We start from the raw sequence: 22,889 nt of genomic DNA on the forward strand, positions 1-22,889 counted from the left end.
ATTTCTAGCACTTAATCTTAGCAAAACTTTAAGGTTTCAGGTTACTGAAAAGATTCGGGAAATTAATTTGAAAAGTTCAACTAAAAACTTTTTATCCTACTTATATTTATTTAATACTTGCTCTTCACAATTGTTTAGATTACTTATGAAAACTTCATCATATCCAGTTATTTTTCTTGCAAGCCTAGGTAAAATAAAAGTACTATATTTAATGCTGATAACTCTAAAGACATCTCTGCTTTAATTAAACCAACAACCTTAAACTAGCTTTTATTTACAAAAGCTATCTTAGATCACATAATTTTAAAAAGCATTTCAGTTAGTTTCTGTTATATTTCTGACAACTTTGGAATGCCCAACTGTAACAGGGAAGAGCCAATTTTGACTCCACGTTGGATCTGTTTGACTTTAGCCTTTGCTTTTCCTTGCTTTTGTTATTATAATCATATATAATGGCCTGCCACAGGGAACCCTACCCACCTGCAAATGGCTGCAAGAAAGAAGAAATTAACACATGCCCTCCTGGAGGCTGGCCATTCCAGGAGATGTTTTTCCAAGACTGATGGCCCTTTTTACTTTACTTCCTCCCCGTCTCTCCCTCTCTATTCTGCCTTCTTACTTTACTTCCCTCTCTGATTCTATAAAAGAAACTGGCATCCAGACCCCGATAAGATGGTTTTTTGGGGGACCTTAGTCCACCACCTTCTCGGTCTGCTGCCTTTCTGAATAAAGTCATATTCCTTGCCTCAACACCTTGTCTCCCGATTTATTGGCCTGTTGTGCGGCGAGCAGAGCGTGCTTGCACTCGGTAACACAATCGTTACAAGCTTGTCTTCAAACCAACTAAATAGAGCTCTTTTACAAAATAATTCTGCAGTACCATCTAGAGGTTAAAAAAAAAAAACACATATCTACAACATACATAAGGAGATACACACAGATGCAAAGGGAGATCTCATAGTTACCAATATTTGTGGAGAAGACACTTAAGATTTTTTTTTTATCTGCCAAATTTCCAAATATTTCTTCCCTTCTTTTTTTTTTCTTTTCTGATGAGAAACAATTGCATTTCAAAGAATGGCTCTTAAGTCTCAGAGAAGATGGGGATAGGAAATCTACATCACAAAGACACAGATTAATTGCAGAACAATTCTATTTCCAAAGTCCCAATATCTACAAGTATTTTGAGATGAAGAGAGGAGGTTTGGGGATTGGCAAAAAGGAATGACACCCATCTACCTATTGTTGGAATGTTTCTTTTCCTCTGGATATATCTAGCTTAGGGTATAAGGTCTAAATTCTTACCAGACTCTGAATAATTTCAGTTCCCTAAGTGTTTAAGGGAATAATTTAGCAGTTTACCCAAAAAATCTGTTTCATCAACTCTGTGAGGGGTCCATATGGGAGTTTAAGTTGATGTTGAAGAATTTGCACAGGGCCTTGAGAACAATCTCTTTTCCAGTGTCCCAGCTGATTACAGCTGAAACATTGATCTCTGGGCAAGTGTTTTGATAATGAACCCCCAAGAAGGTGAAATGGGGAGGCCTAGGCATTGTTTTAGATATCTTTTGTATCTTTAATTTTTCATTGGCTTTTTGCAATGAATCTTTTAATGAAGTTATTTTGGAATTTTGAAAGCTTTTGGAGACTTCTGCATACTAATTAAAACAGGTATTCCATTTGGTTTGTTTAACTTGGGAGCCCTTGTTTTTAAGTGATCTTACCTATTTGGAACATTCCTCCTAATGGCCAATGTAATTCTAGGTTGATTTTAGTAAAACTTTGCCATTTTGTTAAATAACTGCAGCTTCCAGGATTCATAGTTCTTAAATATAAACTAAGCAGATGTGATGGAAGGCAGTGTGCTCAACTATTTGGACATAAAGGATCACGTTTCTTCTAGCTAGGCCTTTGGTTTTCTCAGTCAAACTGATACCTAAGAGGGACTTGTGGCAGGGTTAGGAATTATGCGGTGCTTTACAGTGTACATTGTTGCATGAAAGTTTTCTTGAGGTTGGTGGGTGACCTAGATGTCAGTCTAACCCATTCTGTGACCAACTTATCCTAACATTAGACTCTTCGGGTTAGGTGATCAGCGCTCTAATAACTTCTAAATGTCTGGTACCCACAAATCTTTGCAGCTTTTTGGCTTCTGAGATTCCCATTAGCAATGGGCTTTACTTCATGTGCACATTAACAGAAACTCATGGTAACTAAAAAAAAAAAAAGAGAGAGAGAGAGACTGGGGAAAGGACTGAACGAGCAGACCTCAAAGAATAAGGACTGCGGACTGATTCCAAGCAAAAGGAGAACTGCAGCTATAACTAGTAGTTCTCAACAGGGAATCTGGGAAAGGATCCCAAACAAATGGGGAGGTGCATATTAAACCATCATAGTTCCAAATGTAGAGACAGAATCAAGGGACTGGAGCTTTCCACTCAAAACAATGGACCGTGGAAAGCTAATTAGATCAGGAGCTCAAACACAAAAAGAACAGAGTTCAACCAAAAGGAACTTACCAATGGCCCTTGGAAACAGCAAGAAAGACAGTGAACTGAAAAGGGTTCACAGGGTGCCATGCCTGTGTTTCCTGCTCCTTGAAAGCCATCCCAAGTTCACTTCAAATCTCATCGCTGCCACCCATCCGTTAAAAAATAAAAGTCAACCAAGTAAATTTGAAGATGTACTTGGCTTTATTAGATGATTCATGAATTGGGCAGGCAGCATCCCATCTAGCAACTAGAAGGGTGCTCCCAGTACCACACTTGTTTTGATTACTATAGCTTAGTAGCATAGTTTGAAATCAGGGCGTATGATAGCTCCAGCTTTGTTCTTCTTTCTCAAGATTGCTTTAGCTATTTGGGGTCTTCAGTGCTTCCATACAAAATTTAGGATTATTTGTTCTAGTTCTATTTAAAAAAATGTCTTTATTATTATGATATGGATTACATGAAATCTGTAGAATGCTTTGGAAAATATGGACATTTTAGCAATATTAATTCTTCTAAATCAGAAGCATGGATTTATTCTACTTATTTGTGTCATCTTCAGTTTCTTTCATCAATGCTTAGAGTTTTCAGAATACAGGTCTTTCACCTCCTTGGTTAAATTCATCTCTAGGTATTTTATTCTTTTTGATACAATTGTAAGAGGGATTGTTTTCATCACTTCTCTTTCTGATAGTTCATTATTAGTGTACAGAAATTCAGCCAATTTTTGTATATTCATTTTGTATCCTACAACTTAACTGAATTCATTATTAGTTCTAATAGTTTTTTTGGTAGAGTCTTAGGGATTTCTGTATTATGCCATCTGCAAATAGTGACAGTTTTGCTACTTCTTCCTTTCCAGGTTGGATGCCTTTTATTTCTTTTCCTGACTAATTTCTTTTTTTTTTTTAACATATTTATTGGCGTATAATTGCTTTACAGTGTTGTGTTAGTTTCTGCTGTATAACAAAGTGAATCAGCTATATGCATATGTATATCCCCTCCCTCTTGCATCTCCCTCCCCCACTCCTTATCCCACCCCTCTAGGTGGCCTCAAAGCACCGAGCTGATCTCCCTGTGCTATGCAGCTGCTTCCCACTAGCTATCTATTTTACATTTGGTAGTGTATATCTGTCAACGTTACTCTCTGTTCGTCCCATCTTACCCTTCCCCCTCCCCATGTCCTCAAGTCCATTCTCTACGTCTGTGTCTTTATTCCTGTCCTGCCCCTAGGTTCATCCTTTTTTTTTTAGATTCCATATATATGTGTTAGCATACAGTATTTGTTTTTCTCTTTCTGACTTACTTCACTCTGTATGACAGACTCTAGGTCCATCCACCTCATTACAAATAACTCAGTTTTGTATCTTTCTTGACTAATTTCTGTGGCTAAGACTTCCAATACTATGGATAAAAGTGGCAAGAGTGGGCATCCCTGCATTGTTCCTAATCTTAGAGGAAAAAGCTTTCTCAGTTTTTCACTGCTGAGTATGATGTTAGCTGTGAGTTTGTCATATATGGCCTTTATTATATTGAGGTATATTCTCTCTACACCAACTTTGTAAGGAGTTTTTATCATAAATGGATGTTGAATTGTCAAATGCTTTTTTCTGCATCTATTGAAATGATCATATGATTTAAATCAGTCATTTTGTTAATGTGGTGTATCACATTATTGATTTGCAGGTGTTAAACCAACCTTGCATCCCTGGAATGAATCCCACTTGATCATGCTGCATGATCCTTTTAATGTATTGTTGAATTCAGTTTGCTAATATTTTGTTGAGGATTTTTGCATCTATATTCATCAGGGATATTGGCCAGTAATTTTCTTTTTTTGTAGCATCAATTCTTTTGTTTTGGTGTCAGGGTAATGCTAGTCTCATAAAATGACTTTGGAAGTGTTCTTTCTTTCTTCTCAAACTGAATAAGTGGTGTGTATTATCCAAAATGTGTATTATTTTATTTGGAATAATTTGACAAGGATGGGTATTAACTTCTTTAAATGTTTGGCAGAATCACCTATGAAGCCACCTAGACCTGGACTTTTGTTTGTTGGCATTTTTTTTTTTTTGGATTACTGATTTAATTTCATTACTAGTAATTGGTCTATTCAGATTTTCTAATTCCTCATGATTTAGTCTTGGAAGACTGAATGTTTCTAGGAATTTATCCAATTCTAGATTGTCTAATTTGTTGGCATATAACTGTTCATAACAGTCTCTTATGATCTTTTGTATTTCTGTGATATTGACTGTAATTTCTCCTCCTTCATTTCTGATTTTATTTGGGCTCTTTTTTCATTGATGAGTCTGTCTGGCTAAAGATTTGCCAATTTTGTTTATCTTTCAAAGAACCAGCTCTTAGTTTCATTGATTGTTCTATTGTCTCTTTAGCTGTTATTTCATTTATTTCTGCTCTGATCTTTATTATTTCCTTCCTTCTACTAACTTCGGGCTTTGTTTGTTCTTCTTTTTCTAGTTCCTTTAAATGAGTTAGATGGTTAAGAGTCTTCTTGTTTCTTGAGGTAGGTCAGATTAATATGAACTTCCCTCTTAGAAAATGCTTTTGCTAGCAGCATCCCAAAGATTTCGGAATATTGTGTTTCCATTTGCATTTGTCTCAAGGTATTTTTTGATTTCTTTGATAACCCACTGATTGTTTAACAGCATGTTGTTTAGTCTCTACATGTTTTGTGTTTTTTTTCCAGTTTTCTTTTTATAATTGATTTCTGGTTTCATATTGTTGTGATCAGAGAAGATGCTCAAACTTATTAAGACTTCTTAAATTTACTGAGACTTGGTCCATAGCCTAACATGTGATCTATCCTGCAGAATGTTCCATGTGCACTTGAATGTGTATTTTGCTGTTTTTGTTTTGGATGGAATGTTCTGTATGTATCTATTTAGTCAATCTGATATAAGGTGTCTTTTAAGGTCAATGTTTCCTTGTTGATTTTCTGTCTGGATGATCTATCCATTGATATTAAGTGGGGTATTAAGTCCTCTACTATTATTGTATTGCTGTCTATTTCTCCCTTTATTTCTGTTACTATTTGATTTATATATTTAAGTGGTCCCATTTTGGGTGCACAAATGTTTACAAATGTTATATCCTCTTGTTGGACTGACCCCTTTATATTATGCAATGCCCTTCTTCATCTTTTGTTACAGTATTTGTTTGGAAGTCTATTACTACCCCAGTTTCCTTTTCATTTTCATTTTCATGGTATATCTTTTTCCATCTGTTCACTTTCAGACTGTGAGTGTCTTAAGGTTTGAAGTGAGTGTCTTGTAAGGAGCATTGAGAAGGGTCTTGTTTTTTTTAATCCATTCAGCCACCCTATGTCTTTTGATTGGAGAATTTAGTCCATTTACATTTATAGTAATTATTGATAGGTATTTACTTACTGCCATTTTGTTAATTGTTTTCTCACTGTTTCTGTAGTTCATCTCTGTTCCTTTATTCTTCTCTTTCTTTCTTCCCTTGTTGTTTGACTGTTTTCTTTACAGTTATTTTAAATTCCTTTTTCATTTACTTTTGTGTATTTACTATAAGTTTTTTGTTTGTGGTTACCATAGGTCACACATAACATCCTACCTATATAACGGTCTCCTTTGATAGTAACTTAATTTTAAACACATTCCAAAGCTTTATATTTTACTTCCCCAACACATTTTTGATGACATATTTTACATCTTTTCATTTTATATATCACTTAACTAAGTATTGTATTTTTAATTAATTTTATGACTTTTGTCTTTTACCCTTTGTACTGACTTTATAAATGATTAATCCACTACCTTTTTATTTACCTTTTTCAGTGAGATTTTTAATTTAATATGTTATCTTATTATTGATTAGTAGCTTTCTTTCTAGCTTAGAGAAGTCCCTTTAACATTTCTTGTAAAATGGTGATGAACTCTTTTAGTTTTGCTTACCTGGAAAACTCCTAATCGCTCCTTCAATTCTGAATGATAACCTTGCAGGTTACAGAATTCTTAGTTGGCAGTTATTCCCTTTCAAAACTTCAAAATGTAGTAAGTAGTTTGATGTTATCAAATCTGATAGCTTAAAGCAGTGGTTTTCAGAATTTTAGAGTTGAATCTCTTTAATAAATAGAAATCTACCTGAAAGGTTTCTATATAATAAAAGAGATCAATACAAAGCTGCTTGGTTTATGAAATACTAGAGTCCAGAATCTTATCTACTCAGCCTCCCATTCATTCCAAAGCTCCATGAAAGCAGGGACAGTATATGCCTCTATCTCTAGAGTACAGCCAGTGCCTGTCACTTAGCAAAAACTCAAGAAATATTTGTGAATGAATTAAGATATAAATTAATGAAAAAAGAATGAAAGTCATTAATTCACAGTAATTATCCAGTCTAGAACTGCTATTTCAAGCTTTTTATTATGCTTACTTTTGATAGCAACTTCAAAGTAGATTTATTTTAAAAGAGACAATCAGTGCAGAAAATTGAGGAAAAAAAGTAGACCTAAATTCAACAGGCCACATCAAAACATGGTACTAGAAGTTGTAGGGTGCACAAAAATATGTAAGAGGAGGTCTCTCTCCTTCAAGAACTTCCCATTAAGTAAGAAAAACATTTAAACTCAATTAGTAAGTCCAAAAAAAGACAGACTGTGACAAATGGCACAAAAAAAAAAGAAATAAAGCTCTGAGTAGCTTTACTTATTTTACATAAATTCCAACAAGAAGGCTATGGGAAGATCTCCTGGAGGAGGTAGGATCTGATTTGACTCCCAAAGAATAGGTAGAATTTCAATATGTGAATCTAAAAAAGGACATTTCTGGTAGGGAAAAAAACATGAGCAAATGAATGAGAATAGAAAAATACGTCAAGGAATAGCAAGTTAACTAGGCTAAGGTTTTAGGCCTCTTGTAGTAAAGAAAGAGATACTACTGTAATGGGAGATTCAAAACACTTTAAAAGGCCACCATTCAGCATATGGAAGAGTACCCTAGAAGTCGAGGAATAACAGACTTCACTTATCACATTAAGGTTAGCATAGCTATTGTGCTATAATCAAATCAAGCAAATACTTACAAGATCATTCATATTAGTTTGGCTAGCTGGATTAATTTCCTCCAAAAATTCTAAGACATAAAATGTGTATCTATCCATAAGATGGACTCCAATTGCAGGATCAGGTTGATGCTATAAAAAAGCAAAGAAAAAAAAGTGTATGTCTAATAGATAGGATCATTACATTACAACAAAATATTTTAAATGTAATCAAAATTTCCTTCTAAGGAATAAGAAATAACAGATATATTTATAAAGCATATAAGTGATTCTAGAAATAGCTACACGTTCCAAAGACAATCCCATTTACAAATGGGAAAGAAAAAATGTACTTACCGAGAGTGAATCTTCTCCCACTTGGCTACTAGCTAAAGCCATTATGTTAGGAGAATAAAATCTCTCATACATGGATGCTCCTTGACAAGTATCAATAATAAACAATAGCTCATTGTAGCTGAAAGAAAAGTGATAATATCTTTGACATGAATCATGCTGTTAAACATACATTAACATTTTACAATACTTCCCTAAGATGTTTAAGTCATATCTTAGTCATTTCATTAGCTAAAAATTTGAGATTTTTTGATAGAATTCCCAATACAAATTTAATATCAGAAATATTAAAGGTATAACCTGTCCAAGGAAACCACCTCAATAGAGTGCAGTAGTTGTGCCATAAAGTGGCTGCCCCAACTTCTTCCCCCTCCCTTATCTATGCCACAAGATGCAGAATCCAAACAAAGGTTCAATTCAAAAAACATTTATCTGGCACCCACACAGTCCTAGAAACTGAGCTAGATTCAGAAAAAATATATATATGACTTAGTCACCATACTCAAAGATCTTAAAATCTAACTGGAAGACAGACATATAAACATATAACTAAATCAGAATGTGATGAGTGTTACAAATTTTACTGAAGGCCTACAATGTGCCTGACACTAAGCTGGGGATACAGTAGTCCTTGCCCTCACAGAGCTTAGAGTCTAACAAAGTCAAAGTGCTCCAAGAGCAAGAGAAAGAAACAGAGGAAACTGTAAGGAAAGGCAGGTCAGGGAAAGGTGATGTCTGACAAGGGCAGTGAGGGGTGAGTGTTATATTATTTAACAAAGAAAGGAATAGCACATTCCAGCAGAGGAAAAGCCTGTATTAAGGCATCTAAATGTAAAAAAGTATAAATGTTTAGGAAAAAGGAATTGTATCGTGTAGCTTGGATTTAGAGTTAATTTGGTAAAATGGAGAGAAATTCGTTTCAAAAAGGTAAGGCAGGGTCAATCTGTAAAGTATCCTGTACAAAGTTTGGATCTTATCCTATAAATTTGAAGAAGCCATCAAAGGCTTTTTTAAAGTGAAAGAATAACATAATCAGCTCTATATTTTAGCTGCCTAGTTGGTGAAGGTGAAAACAGGGAGCAAATAACATTTTCTCAGAGGTTTCTCTCAGACATTGGATCTACGTAAACAGCTAACACTGCACCTAAAAAGAAAGCATGGAATCTTAATATTATCTAAGCAAGGGACAGAAGGCACAATTAATACGACACATTTGTTCTGAGACAAAAATCTGTGGATACCCTTGGGGATCATAAACATCTAAGGTTATGACAGGCAGTACAGTAAAACAATTAAGAGAGTAAGCTCTGGGACAGGACCACTTGGATGTGAATTCTAGTACTGGCACTTATGAGCTGTATAAAGTTCGGCAAGTTATTTAATCTATCTGTGCCTCAATTTACACATTTGTAAAAATGGGAATAACAACAATATCTGCCTCATGGAGTTATTAAAATTAAACAAAACAACACATTATATAACATAGTGCCCAGCACCTAGTATACCTTCAATAAATATAAGCTATGAATAAGATAAAACCAGTACCAAGCAAAAGCTTCCTCTTCAACACTTCTACACATTCTCCTTATGCCTATAATTCAGTATTTAGAATATTTAATTCGTAGCAGAGTCGTATACACATTTCTCTTTTCTACTAGATTTTAAAAACTTTGAAGGCATAATAAGCATCATATTCCCCTCTGTGCCACATGTTTAGAAGGTAAGCAATAAGTATTTATTGAGGGTAATTAATTTAAAAGCAGTTCAATTGCTACTTTAAATTCACTTAAGTTCATATGACAACTTTCAACTAAAAGGGTGCTTACCACGGATTACTAACAATATATCACCCTTAATGTGAGTTGCTACAAATTTTATACTAATCCTAATTTCAGCATCTTTTTTCCCAAAGAAGAAATAATGTATTCCTATCACATGGAGGGCCCGAGATTGTGCAAAAAGAATAAGTACAAGATGAAAAATAAATATATGTTACAATCCCCCTAAATAATGGGGAACTTGGTTGGTGGGACTTTTATTTCCTCCAAACAGGATGAGAAATAACAAGAGATATGATCTTAACAGGTGAATTTCTTTCCATGCTCTTTAAGAAACACAAATTTTTCTTCTAAAAAGAATTCAGTTCATACTTCTGTAAAATATAATAAAACTACTGCTGTAATGTACAATTGCTAAAAAAATAAAAAATAGTTCAGTTCAATAGAAATAACAAACATAAATCTAGAGTAGAAGAAATAACTTATTAAAATAAGTTTAGATCTCATAAGATTTATAAATCTACTAACCATGGAAAAATTAGGTACTAATTTATCTTATGAAAAGTAGTCATTTGTCAATTACCGTCTTTTTTGCCACATTTGTTCAAAAGCATCTGCAAGTTCTATGTTGGTAATTTCTTCAGAATCTTGAAATTTCAAGAAACCATTTCCACCATGTCCTTATAGGAAGAGTCAGAAAGATCAAACAGACACTTTTTTAATGCAAACTGCACATATCCAGATATAAACATTCACTTCATTCATGGCAATATTTTAATATCACTTGTTATTTTATACTCTAAAATAAAAAGTACTGTAAAAACAAATAAATTTAATTTTCTGCTATACCAATTAAAGAGAATAATGATAGACTATGTAAAAAATAGTAGATATAATATATATTTAAGAGATTTTCTATCATTCAGTTTTAGAAAAGCACATTTATACTTTTTTCACTGGCTCCATTATTATGTCAGAAATGAGTTCCCATAGATAAAAATTTCTCAAATACCAGGCAAACATTTTTGGTGAGAAGGAAGTTGAAGACACTAGCTAGTCCCATGGTAAGCTAGCACTATTCACAGTATATACTTGAAATGCTATATCAATAGGAAGTGTAGTTCTCACCTAAAACTTGATGTGTTCACAATCATCAACCACTGTCCCATGAGAGTTGACCAGAAGATTATGACATTTAGAATGCATGATAGAGCCAATCTGCCTGGATACAAACGCTAGCTTTACTACTTAATGACTGTGTTATTTTAGGCAAGTAACTTAAGCTTTCTATGCCTCAGTTTCCTCAGATGTAAAGTAAGAAATGTATCAGTAAGGCCATCATTAGCGTGCCTATATAGGTCCTTTGTGCAGATTTTTAAAAGGTACTTCCCGCTGGGTAACAAAGTAGAAAAATCTGTGTATTTCAGCGCTCCCACTGAATATAAGCAGTCCTGTAAGCTCAAAAGTGGTTAGTGGCTATGCCTTAGGGTGGGTTAAGGGAAGAGGAATATTTCTCTCTCCCATTAGACACAACTTTATAGCAGGGCACACAGCTGAGTAAGTGTAAGCATATACTAGATCTCAGCTCCCACTCACCACCCAAGCCAGACACTTATGTGCAGTGCACAACCCACACAACCATATATGACAGCGCTGAAAATCGGCACCTAAATCTTTAGATTGTTGTGAGGATGAAATGAACTAATATACACAATGATTAGGAATACGGCGTGATGTATAGTAAGTCTCAATAAATATTAGCTATTACCGTTTTTATTACCATATTATCATAATTATCAACCTTCCCGTTCTCTTACACGGGTTGGCAAACTTTTTCTGTAAAGGGCCAGGTGGTAAATGTTTTAGACTTGTGAGCCATATGGTCTCTGTTGCAACTCCTGGACTCTGCCACTGTAATGTAAAAGCAGCCACAGACAATACATAAAACAAATGGTTACAACTGTGTTCTAATAAAACTTTACTACCAAAACAGTAGCCCTTCCATGGGCCATGGTTTGCCAATTCCATCTTAGATACTGGAATTTCTCCCATACCTGGAGCTATCCTGAAAGAGGACCAACAGACTCAGAAAAAAATGTTGTAAAACCTTTTGTTTAGTACATCAAATAAAGCCAAGCTACAAGACTGTACTTCATCCTATTTGCCACAAAAGCTTGAAAATTTCTTGTAAATGTCAGATAAACTAAAATGAAAATTTTCCTGACTTCATTAACTCTGCTGGCTTAATTTAGAAAGTTTATAAATTGATTGTATTTTAAAAGCTGTAAATAAATACAACATGATAAAGAAAAGAAGACCACTAAGTAGGGGTCACTGTCACGCTGTATGACATCTAAGAATCATTCTGCACCTGTTTTATCATCAGTTGATGAGTAATACACTGTTTTCAAATATCATTTCAAGTTGTTATACATTATGAGAAAAGAGAACTTCATAACAAACTATCAAACTACTTGAACCAAAAATAATTTAAGATGTTTAAATTTCTTTCCACGCAAATTCCTTTTTGAAAAGAGTTGAAACATATGCTATCATTAAGTATCTAAATTATGAAATTACCTGTCATATAAATAAGAATATTACTCCTATCATCAGAAAGAAGACGTTTTGACCGAGGCGTACTAGGTGGAATCCTCCCGGTTAATACCCGTAAAAAATTTTCCACAGTTACCTGAAAAAAAAGTGAAAAGTCAGATGAAATAGAATTGAGGGAAACCTGATAATTGTTTTTTACTTTCAAAAACATTCCTTCTTCTTTCTCTATGTATTACTCAGCATAAACTGAAAATAAAACCTAAAGAGAAATATAACTCAATTAAAATATATTTATTTAAATGTATACCTCAAACTAACTTTGTTTCCATTTTTTAAAACATACTAAAAACTAACAAATAAAAACTACCTTGGGGAAAAATAGGTTAATTATACATTTAAAAGTTCAAATACTATACAAAGTATTGCCAAAAACTTAAAGATTATCAATCTGTCTTCACAGGCAATTCTTTGGGAAGATACAAAATATAGAAACATAAATAAATTCAACAACATTATAACTATTGCAATTAATATGTGCAACTACTTAGTCAATTCCAGATTAACAATGAAAGACAGGTCCATAATAAATTATAAAAATAAAACCATAAGGATAGATCCATAAATAATTCCCAAATTATGCATCTTTGATTTTTTAATGCATTTTGTTACTTAAATTTCATTAGGGGTATCTGTAACATGTAAAAAATTCATAACACTGTAAACCAGATTTCCCAACCAGGAATTTCTGGACATCTGGGATTCTTTGAAAGATATTTAGGGTCTTGGGAGTATAATGCTAATTTGAAGTTATACTATACAGATCTAAATTTAAAAAGCAGAAAATCAATCCAGCTTTCTTGTTCGACTTTTCCCCAGATCATGAGTATGTAAGTGTGTGTGTGTGTGTGTGTGTGTGTGTGTGTGTAAGCTATTTGGTTTACATTTTTCCCGGAAGACAGCAAAATGCTAAGTGTTTTTCTTTAACAGGACTTCTTGTTGGCTAACAAGGAAGGGAAGTATTTGGTCTACATTTTACAATGACTAAGTAAACAAGAAAAAGTCCAACATTCATAAACATTTAACTGTTGAGCAAACATTTTTGAGTGCCTTCAGAGGGCTACAGGAACTCTCTAGGTGTAAGATACATAAGATACAGGCCATGTCCTCAAGCAGCTTACAGCCTGGGAAAAGATATTCTTTTTAAATTGCTTCAAAACAGGTCTGGGAACATGGGAAATTGTGTCTTACTTTTGGGTAGACTTGGTAAAAGGGGAAGGATTATTGAGGAAGACTTCATCAAGGAAGACTTCAAATTTTAAACATACAATCTATTAAATTTAAAATGAAGTTTCAAAGGGAGAAAATATAGTATAATGCCATTTTTTCAAATTTACATTTTTATTTTTAATCATGCATGCTAAAAACACTGGAAGCATATTAAAAGTGATTACCTCTAAGTAGTGTTAGTCACTTTAATATTTTCACAATATACTTACTAAAAATATAAAACTTGAAATTTTAGATCAAATATGAAAAACAAAGAATACACTTACTATAAAAGAATGTTGATATATTAAACCTTAATAAAATACTCTAATATAGAAGCCAAGATAAAGTTGTTCTATCTAAATACATATATGAAATATTCATGCTGTGATAGTTTTACTCATATATTGTTTCCTTAATATGAACTCCAGAAACAGAATTATAGCAAGGTTTCAGTGACAATCATATACAAAGTTTAAAGAAAAAGAATAAGATTATTTTATTCTACCACTATTTTAGAGCTTAAAAGTGAAAACATTTCAAAAATGTTGCTCAACTAAACAATTTACCTCATAACTTCTATAATCCACTTCCACATCATCTCCATACACATTTAATTCCATATTCTTGTGACTAAACACTGTAGCTGGTTTAGGATTTCTAGGGTTGCATGCCATATCATCTGCAAGCATCAGAACAATGTGACTAGGAAAAAAAAATTTCAGTAAATATAGTGTACTATTTAAATAAAACCAGAAAGGTAAAAACAAATATATTCTATTTATATAATGTGGTAATTATCTTCATTCTTTCTTTATTTATTAAAAATAACTCAAAATAATTACTGAGGACATATTTAAAAGAGCTTTAATTATTTTTTTCATATCTTTATGTAGTATAAGTTTTAAAGTAGAGAAATTAGAACAATCTGTCATGAACTTATCCGCAGAACTTGAAAGTAACCAACTTAAATTTTTTTCCCAACAGAGTATACTTTATGCCATATAGCAAAAGGAAGCTAAGATGAAGGAGCTACACTGTCCTCCCAAAACATTTTTTTTTAATTTTAGTAATATTTGAAACTCTCAAGACTTACTGAGTTAAACTATGATATTCCAAAGAATCTACTTTTCAGAATCTCATATGCTTAAGTATGAAAACATGCAATCCATCAGCAAGTGCAGTCACTGTACCACAGGAACACATCTCCAATGCAGTCATTCTTCAGTGGCTCCACTCCATCTCCCTGACACCAGCAACCATCATCTCTAGATGATGCTGGACTAGGTGCTGGATTAGCTCCCACCTGGCTTCCCACTTCCACTCTTACCCTCCCATGGTTCATTCCCCTTAGAGCCACCAGAGTGACCTTCCTTAAACAAGTCAAATCACTAAACTTTCTCACTTAAAACCGTTCAAGAACTCCCCATTGTAATTAGAGGAAAACAGAAACTCCTTACATGGTCTAAAAGGCTCAATGTGGTCTCTGTCTGTCTCTCTAACTTCAGCCCCTAGCACCCATGTTCACTATGCTACTTCCATACTGTTCCAGGAATATGCCAAGCCTTTCCCAATTCAGGGGCTACTGACCAAATTTAGACTTCTCTCCTCCCAAATCTTCATATCATTCAAATCTCAGCTAAGGTACTCTATTCTCACTTCAAGTTTGTTTTTCTATAGGTCATTTACGAATCTGAAATCCCCATCTTCTCCCACCCCCCCCCATTAGAATATGAGCATTTCTCTGAGGGCAGGGACTTTTATCTGTCCTGTTCACCACTGTATCACTCAGGCTTAGTAATAGAGCCTGGCATATAGTAGGTATTCAATAAACATTCATTGAGTGAATGAAACATTTTCATTTTTGCTTTTATTTTCTTTGAGAGAAAATTACAGAGTCTCTCTTAAATGCTTCTCATCTTGATCTTTCCATTAAAACTGGTGAACATGAATCAGGCGATTCTTTATTCTACCATATACTTGAGCTTCCCAAACATAAGGGAAAAATTAATGTGGCATATGTAATTAGTTTGGAAAGAGATAGCAAGAAGAAAATGTTCTGCTGCATATCGTCCAAATACATTAAAGTTCAGAACTGAAACACTGTGATTTTTCTTGAAAATTGGCTAGGTTTCTATTTTGAAAGGGTTCCAACCCTGCCACATTCAAAGATCAGATCTTCAGCTGTTACTGATTCATACTCACAGAATGGTGAAAGTTATTCCTCTTAAAATGGAAAATATATCTTCTCATTTTAATAACTTAAAATGATTTATATTAAGTTATTATCAATCATATCTTTTCTGTTATAAGCCACTATTAAACAAGAATGAACTGACCTATAAATCTCAATATAAAAATAAAAATATTCCTTTAGGTCATGTTTTTGGTTGGTTAATTTCGTTCCTTGAAATGAAATGATTACTTAATATCTATACAATGTCAATTTCATAAAGAAGTAGTCACTTCAGCTTAAAATTATAAATTCAATCAACACTTTCCTATGGATAATTTTGAGTTTCAATATAAGTACTATAACCTTTGGTTAACATAATCAATATATCATAAAAAATATTCATTATATCTGTAGATAATAAATAAAAAACAGGACAGAAAACAGACTGAATTTTCAAAGGTTTAGAAATTCAACCACATATTCTAATGCACTGTTTCTGAAAGTTAAGAAATGTTCAGAACTCTTTTCTGGAGAAAAAAAAAACTCTCACCTGGCCCAAGCGTAAAATTATTTGTAAAATGATACTTAAATATATACACGAAAATAAACTCCTTAGGCTTATATTTCTTACAAAACTAAAAATAAATACAAAATTATAAAGCAGATTCTAATAAAGCTACTAAACTAATAATATTCTAAGAACATTAATTCTATTTGAAGGATGATGTTATTTTGCTGAAATTAAATGACTGCTGTTGTATTTAACAGGAGAAAGAGGTTAACTTCAGGCCTGGTTCTACACTTTATTTTTTTCTATATTTTGACATCCATACTACAATATAATTTGATGATATAGAATACATCTGTTCACAGAAGTATGTTGCACAAAATGCCATTCATAATTTCCATGCTCTGTTTACTGTTCAGGATAATCAGATCTTATATTTAACTAAGCCTTTTGCCAACAAACACTCTTTGAACACCAGTTATCATGAGATCTAACTTGTTATCTCCTTAAAGTGCCTTTTTCACCTGAATATCAGGTTAGCATCACAGCAGTTATTTAAGTCTTCACTGAGTGGGTATCAAAACAATCACTGCGAGAATCAAGACAAAAAAAAAATCTACATTGAAGACACACTACTACATTCCTATAAATAACGATAGCAAGTTGCTTTGTTATCTTATTAAAATTAAGACAAAAATCCCTCAAATATATCCAATTGATAGAAGAATATGATATTCTTACAGTTTGGCAATCCTATAGTACCATGTGTGATGACTCAACTCTCACACTTTATTCAAGGCCCAGCAAAACCTACATTGCACAACAAAGCATATGGTATGGCCTTCTCTCAGCACAAAACCAAAAGGTGAGCACTGAAATTGTATAAAGTTCAAACTGGGTTTGAAACAAATACAGTGGTTATTTATATAAGTAGTTTCTACATTGTTTAAATCATACACTCACTCCTGTTAGTTAAAAAAAATGTGAGGACACACATGTATATATATATCTACTAATTTGAAAGTCATATGTATTTGCTATTTCAAATATATATAATAAATATTAGTGAAGCACAACTTCATTCTTTTATAGGTTAAAAAAAAGAAACTGCTAATATTTTCTTCCCTTACCACTATTTGGTGTCTGATCTAATAGAATACCTTAAATAGATCATGCTTAAATAGATTTTAAAGATCATCAAAATGAAAAAGAAATTTTAAAACCTCTCAAAAAAGGCATGAAACCCAATTCTAGAAACATATGTGAGTGGAAAATGGTCTGAAATAAATACTTTCCCATTATTATGTTTGTCTAACATTGAAGGAACAGGTAAGCCCTGTATCAGGGCTGCTCGGCCATTCTTTACCCTCCTCCCTGAAATTCTTCGTTGGCCCAGTCAGGAACCAGTAACCAATGGGTAAAAAAAAAAACAAAACATTTTAAATAGATAAATAATCTTTCACTGCTCTAGACCATTAGAGTATGACATTTCAAAAAGCATAACTTTTCATTTATAACAGGCTGGTATTACCATAATAAAAATTTTTCACTAAATGAAATTTAAATAAATTACTGTATTGGTGAAAATGTTTTTAAACCATTCACTTAAAATTGCTATACATTCTTTAACCACGCTACTAATCAGATAATACTACCTTAGAGCATCTTTAGCAACCTACACCAAGCTTATCTTCAATAATATCATCATCCCAATCTAGAATAGTAGTTGAAATTAAAGCAACTGGGGATTTGAGGATCACAGAGATCTTTGATGCTCTCTTAAATCTCTGAGTTTCTGCTCATAAGTGTTACTTTTTTTTCCTGACATAAATTATTCAGAATGCTCTGTGGGTTACCTCTTCTGCAGCAATCTAATGACTACTGGACCAAGCAAATTCAACAAATTTTGTTATATAATTGTTAGCTTGATGGCAGAGTAATTTACTTTTGGCTTTTCTTCTTCCTTTTCTTCCATGTCTTGAGGAACTGACTGCCAAGTTAACAAATCTCGCCACCAATGCTCTACAAAACTAATCATAATAAATATGCTAGCCACAGGTGTTGGACCATCAAGACTTTCTGAATTACTTTCAATTTGCCAAATTTTAAATATTTGGCATTATAAGACTATATGATACCAGGTATTCTGCCCTTATATTATTAGAAATAAAACTCAAACTGCACTGCAGAGACAGGAACTCAACAGCAACAGACATGTTACATAAGGGTTGAGCTAGGTAGCTATAGGCTCATATATGTAAGTCACATGGGGTTTAGTATAATACAATAATAAATAACATTTATTGAGCACTTGGTATATCTCCAGCACTGCACTAATAAAATAAGCACATTACAGGCATTATCTCATATATTATTTCCAAGATACATATTATTAACATACCTGTTTCACAGGTTATGAAACTGAGGCACAAAGAAGTTAAGTAACATGTCTCAGGTCACACAGCTAGTAAGTAGTGGAGTTTGAAGTCAAACCCAATTGGTGTGACATGAACCTTTGCTTTTAATAATTCTGCATTACCCTGAAACTATGTGAACTGGCATTTGAAAGAATTTAATGGTGTGTTTTGTTTTATATTGATAATTTAATCAACTCAGATAATTAAGTTAAATGCATGCACTCATTATTGCTGTTCAATATTTATGGCAAATAACTAACATAAAATAGGCCCTTGAAATTCTAAATGGAACCATCCCGAGACCATAGCAAACTCTTAAATTGAAGAACAGCACTAGGGTATGTAATTTCTCCTTTAAACGTAGTAAGGTTTAACTGAAAAATTTAAATGTCCACTTAAATGCAAAAATCAGAGAACAGAACATCAAAGAGATACAGAGGCTAATGTTCTAGACATTCTCCAATCAATTCTCTAAAGCCCCTGACTCTTTTCTTACAGAAAGGCATTGGGATTACATCCTGCTACCGGCCCTTCTCTCACCAAGGTCTTTTCAGCCACCAAGCCTGCCATTTTCACTCTCAGTCACCTGCACCTGAACCTATAGCCTACACCTAAGTCTTGACTGCTTTAATCTCTGCTTCCAAACACTACCCAATATTAAGCACTCTTCCTATAATGGAGGAGGAGGTAAGCAGCAGAGGTGCCCCATCCACTCCTTCCCTTTTCTTGTCAGAGCTAAAATTAGTATTGTGTAGACAAGTTTTCCATCTCTTTCTTCCTGTTTTCCATTGCTCACCTTCCCACTAACTATTTAGTTTACTGACTTAGTCAAGCACACCAGCTTCAAGGCTTGAAATTCAAATCTGTGCATTATATTAGCAAAACTAGAAGTTATTATATTTCTCTAACATTTTGGATGGCTCACAGAAATGGTCAAAATAACAAATGTTGCTGTGGGGAATGTGCCTCCACTAACCCAACAGTCAAGTCACGGAATTGCCTGAGTCCACCTCTCTGTTCAACCAGCCATTATGTCCCCTCCATGACCTCCTCCAGCTGGATTTTAGCTTGGACAAACCACTCTCCCTGTCTCACTGTTGGTCCACCACTGGAAAGAATGATTACCATGTGGCTGACAGGGTACTGGTGTTCCGGCCTGGGATCAGGCCTGAGTCTCCGAGGTGGGAGAGCAGAATTCAGGACATTGGACCACCAGAGACCTCTCAGCCCCACATAATATCAATCAGTGAGAGCTCTCCCAGACATCCCTGTCTCAAAGCTAAGACCCAGCTCCACCCAATGCCAGCAAGCTCCAGTGCTGGAACCCCCGTGCCAAACAACTAGCAAGACAGGAACACAACCCCCCCCATTAGCAGAGAGGCTGCCTAAAATCATAATAAGGTAACAGACACCCCAAAACACATCACCGGACACGGCCCTGCCCACCAGTAAGACAAGATCCAGCCCCACCCACAGGAACACAGGCACCAGTCCCCTCCATCAGGAAGCCTACACAAACCACTGAACCAACCTCAGCCACTGGGTGCAGACACGAAAACAACATGAACTACGAACATGCAGCCTGCAAAAAACAGACTCCCAAACAATAAGTTAAGCAAAATGAGAAGACAGAGAAACACACAGCAGATGAAGGAGCAAGGTAAAAACCCACCAGATCAAACAAATGAAGAGGAAATAGGCAGTCTACCTGAAAAAGAATTCAGAGTAATGATAGTAAAGATGATCCAAAATGTTGGAAATAGAATGGAGAAAATACAAGAAATGTTTAAAAGGACCTAGAAGAACTAAAGAGCCGACAAACAATGATGAACAACACAATAAATGAAATTAAAAATTCTCTAGAAGGAATCAGTAGCAGAATAACTGAAGCAGAAGAACAGATAAGTGACCTAGAAGATAAAATAGTGGAAATAACTACCGCAGAGCAGAATAAAGAAAAAAGAATGAAAAGAATTGAGGACAGTCTCTGGGACAACATTAAACACAGCAACACTCGAATTATAGGGGTCCCAGAAGAAGAAGAGAAAAAGAAAGGGTCTGAGGAAATATTTGAAGAGATTATAGTCGAAAACTTCCCTAACATGGAAAAGGAAATAGTCAATCAAGTCCAGGAAGCACAGAGAGTCCCATACAGGATAAATCCAGGGAGAAACACTCCAAGAGACATATTAATCAAACTATCAAAAATTCAATGCAAAGAAAAAATATTAAAAGCAGCAAGGGAAAAGCAACAAATAACATACAAGGGAATCCCCATAAGGTTATCAGCTGATCTTTCAGCAGAAACTCTGCAAGCCAGAAGGGAGTGGCAGGACATATTTAAAGTGATGAAAGGGAAAAACCTACAACCAAGATTACTCTACCCAGCAAGGATCTCATTCAGATTTGACAGAGAAATTAAAACCTTTACAGACAAGCAAAAGTTAAGAGAATTCAGCACCACCAAACCAACTTTATAATAAATGCTAAAGGAACTTCTCTGGGCAGGAAACACAAGAGAAGGAAAAGACCTCCAAAAACCAACCCAAAACAATTAAGATAATGGTAATAGGAACATACATATCAATAGTTACCTTAAATATAAATGGATTAAATGTTCCAGCCAAAAGACACAGACTGGCTGAATGGATACAAAAACAAGACCCATATATATGCCGTCTACAAAAGACCCACTTTAGACCTAGGGACACATACAGAGTGAAAGTGAGGGGATGGAAAAAGATACTCCATGCAAGTGGAAATCAAATGAAAGCTGGAGTAGCAATTCTCATATCAGACAAAATAGACTTAAAAATAAAGACTATTACAAGAGACAAAGAAGGACACTACATAATGATCAAGGGATCAATCCAAGAGGAAGATATAACAATTGTAAATATTTATGCAACCAACAGAGGAGCACCTCAGTACATAAGGCAAATGCCAACAACCATAAAAGCGGAAATCGACAGTAACACAGTAATAATACGGGACTTTAATACCCCACTTTCACCAATGGACAGATCATCCAAAATGAAAATAAATAAGGAAACACAAGCTTTAAATGACAAATTAAACAAGATGGAAAACTACCAAGGCCAATATCACTGATGAACATAGATGCAAATATCCTCAACAAAATACTAGCAAACAGAATCCAACAGTACATTAAAAGGATCATACACCATGATCAAGTGGGGTTTATCCCAGGAATGCAAGGATTCTTCAATATATGCAAATCAATCAATGGGATTAGCAAATTAAGGATTAAAAACTATATGATCATCTCAATAGATGTAGAAAAAGCTTTTGACAAATTCAACACCCATTTCTTATAAAAACTCTCCAGAAAGTAGGCATAGAGGGAACCTACCTCAACATAATAAAGGCTATACATGACAAACCCACAGCAAACATCGTTCTCAATGGTGAAAAACCGAAACCATTTCCTCTAAGATCAGGAACAAGACAAGGTTACCCACTCTCACCACTATTATTCAACACGGTTTTGGAAGTTTTAGGCACAGCAATCAGGGAAGAAAAAGAAATAAAAGGAATCAAATTGGAAAACAAGTAAGCTGTCACTGTTTGCAGATGACATGATACTATACATAGAGAATCTTAAAGATGCTACCAGAAAACTACTAGAGCTAATCAATGAATCTGGTAAAGTAGCAGGATACAAAATTAATGCACAGAAATCTCTTGCATTCCAATACACTAACAATGAAAAAGAGTAGCACTGACATATATACACTACCGAATGTAAAACAGATAGCTAGTGGGAAGCAGCTGCCTAGCACAGGGAGATCAGCTCAGTGTTTTGTGACCACCTAGAGGGGTGGGATAGGGAGGGTGGGAGGGAGACGCAAGAGGGAGGGGATATGGGGATATATGTATACATATAGCTGATTCACTCTGTTATACAGCAGAAACTAACACAACATTGTAAAGCAATTATATGCCAATAAAGATGTTAATTTAAAAAAAGGAAGAAAGAAAATAAGCTCTAGATAGGGGAAAATAACTGACAAAATATTTTAAAAGGCATATATGTAGGAAACTGGAGGTAGATGGTGTTCCAAATTTTAAAAGAAAACTAAAAGGCTTTTTTTACAAATTTATAAAATTGGTGTATTTGAAAAGGTGTACTAATATTACTATTGCTAATAACAATAACGATGAGTTAATAATAAGGAAAAGCTAAAAAACTGCTTGTACTCAGAAGTTTCCATTTTGGTTTCCTAGTGAATGGTTAAATTCAGTGTAAGATGTGCGTAATAATAAGATTGGCATGACCCAAAGGTGCATTTATTG

General features: G+C 34.3%; 1 protein-coding gene across 1 annotated transcript in view; it reads right to left on the reverse strand.

The window, feature by feature from the left end:
- Positions 1 to 22,889, reverse strand: part of PIGK (phosphatidylinositol glycan anchor biosynthesis class K) — a 133,526-nt gene that overhangs the window by 82,712 nt on the left and 27,925 nt on the right. Inside the window, exons 4-8 of the mRNA XM_059924616.1 lie at positions 14,041 to 14,176; positions 12,230 to 12,341; positions 10,233 to 10,329; positions 7,875 to 7,992; positions 7,560 to 7,670 (exon numbers count right to left, since the gene is read on the reverse strand). Coding sequence (XP_059780599.1) covers positions 7,560 to 7,670; positions 7,875 to 7,992; positions 10,233 to 10,329; positions 12,230 to 12,341; positions 14,041 to 14,176 — 574 coding nt within the window. The remainder of the gene's footprint in view (positions 1 to 7,559; positions 7,671 to 7,874; positions 7,993 to 10,232; positions 10,330 to 12,229; positions 12,342 to 14,040; positions 14,177 to 22,889) is intronic.

The sequence above is a fragment of the Balaenoptera ricei genome, chromosome 1 (assembly GCF_028023285.1).
Source record: "Balaenoptera ricei isolate mBalRic1 chromosome 1, mBalRic1.hap2, whole genome shotgun sequence".
Classification (NCBI taxonomy): Eukaryota; Metazoa; Chordata; class Mammalia; order Artiodactyla; family Balaenopteridae; genus Balaenoptera; species Balaenoptera ricei.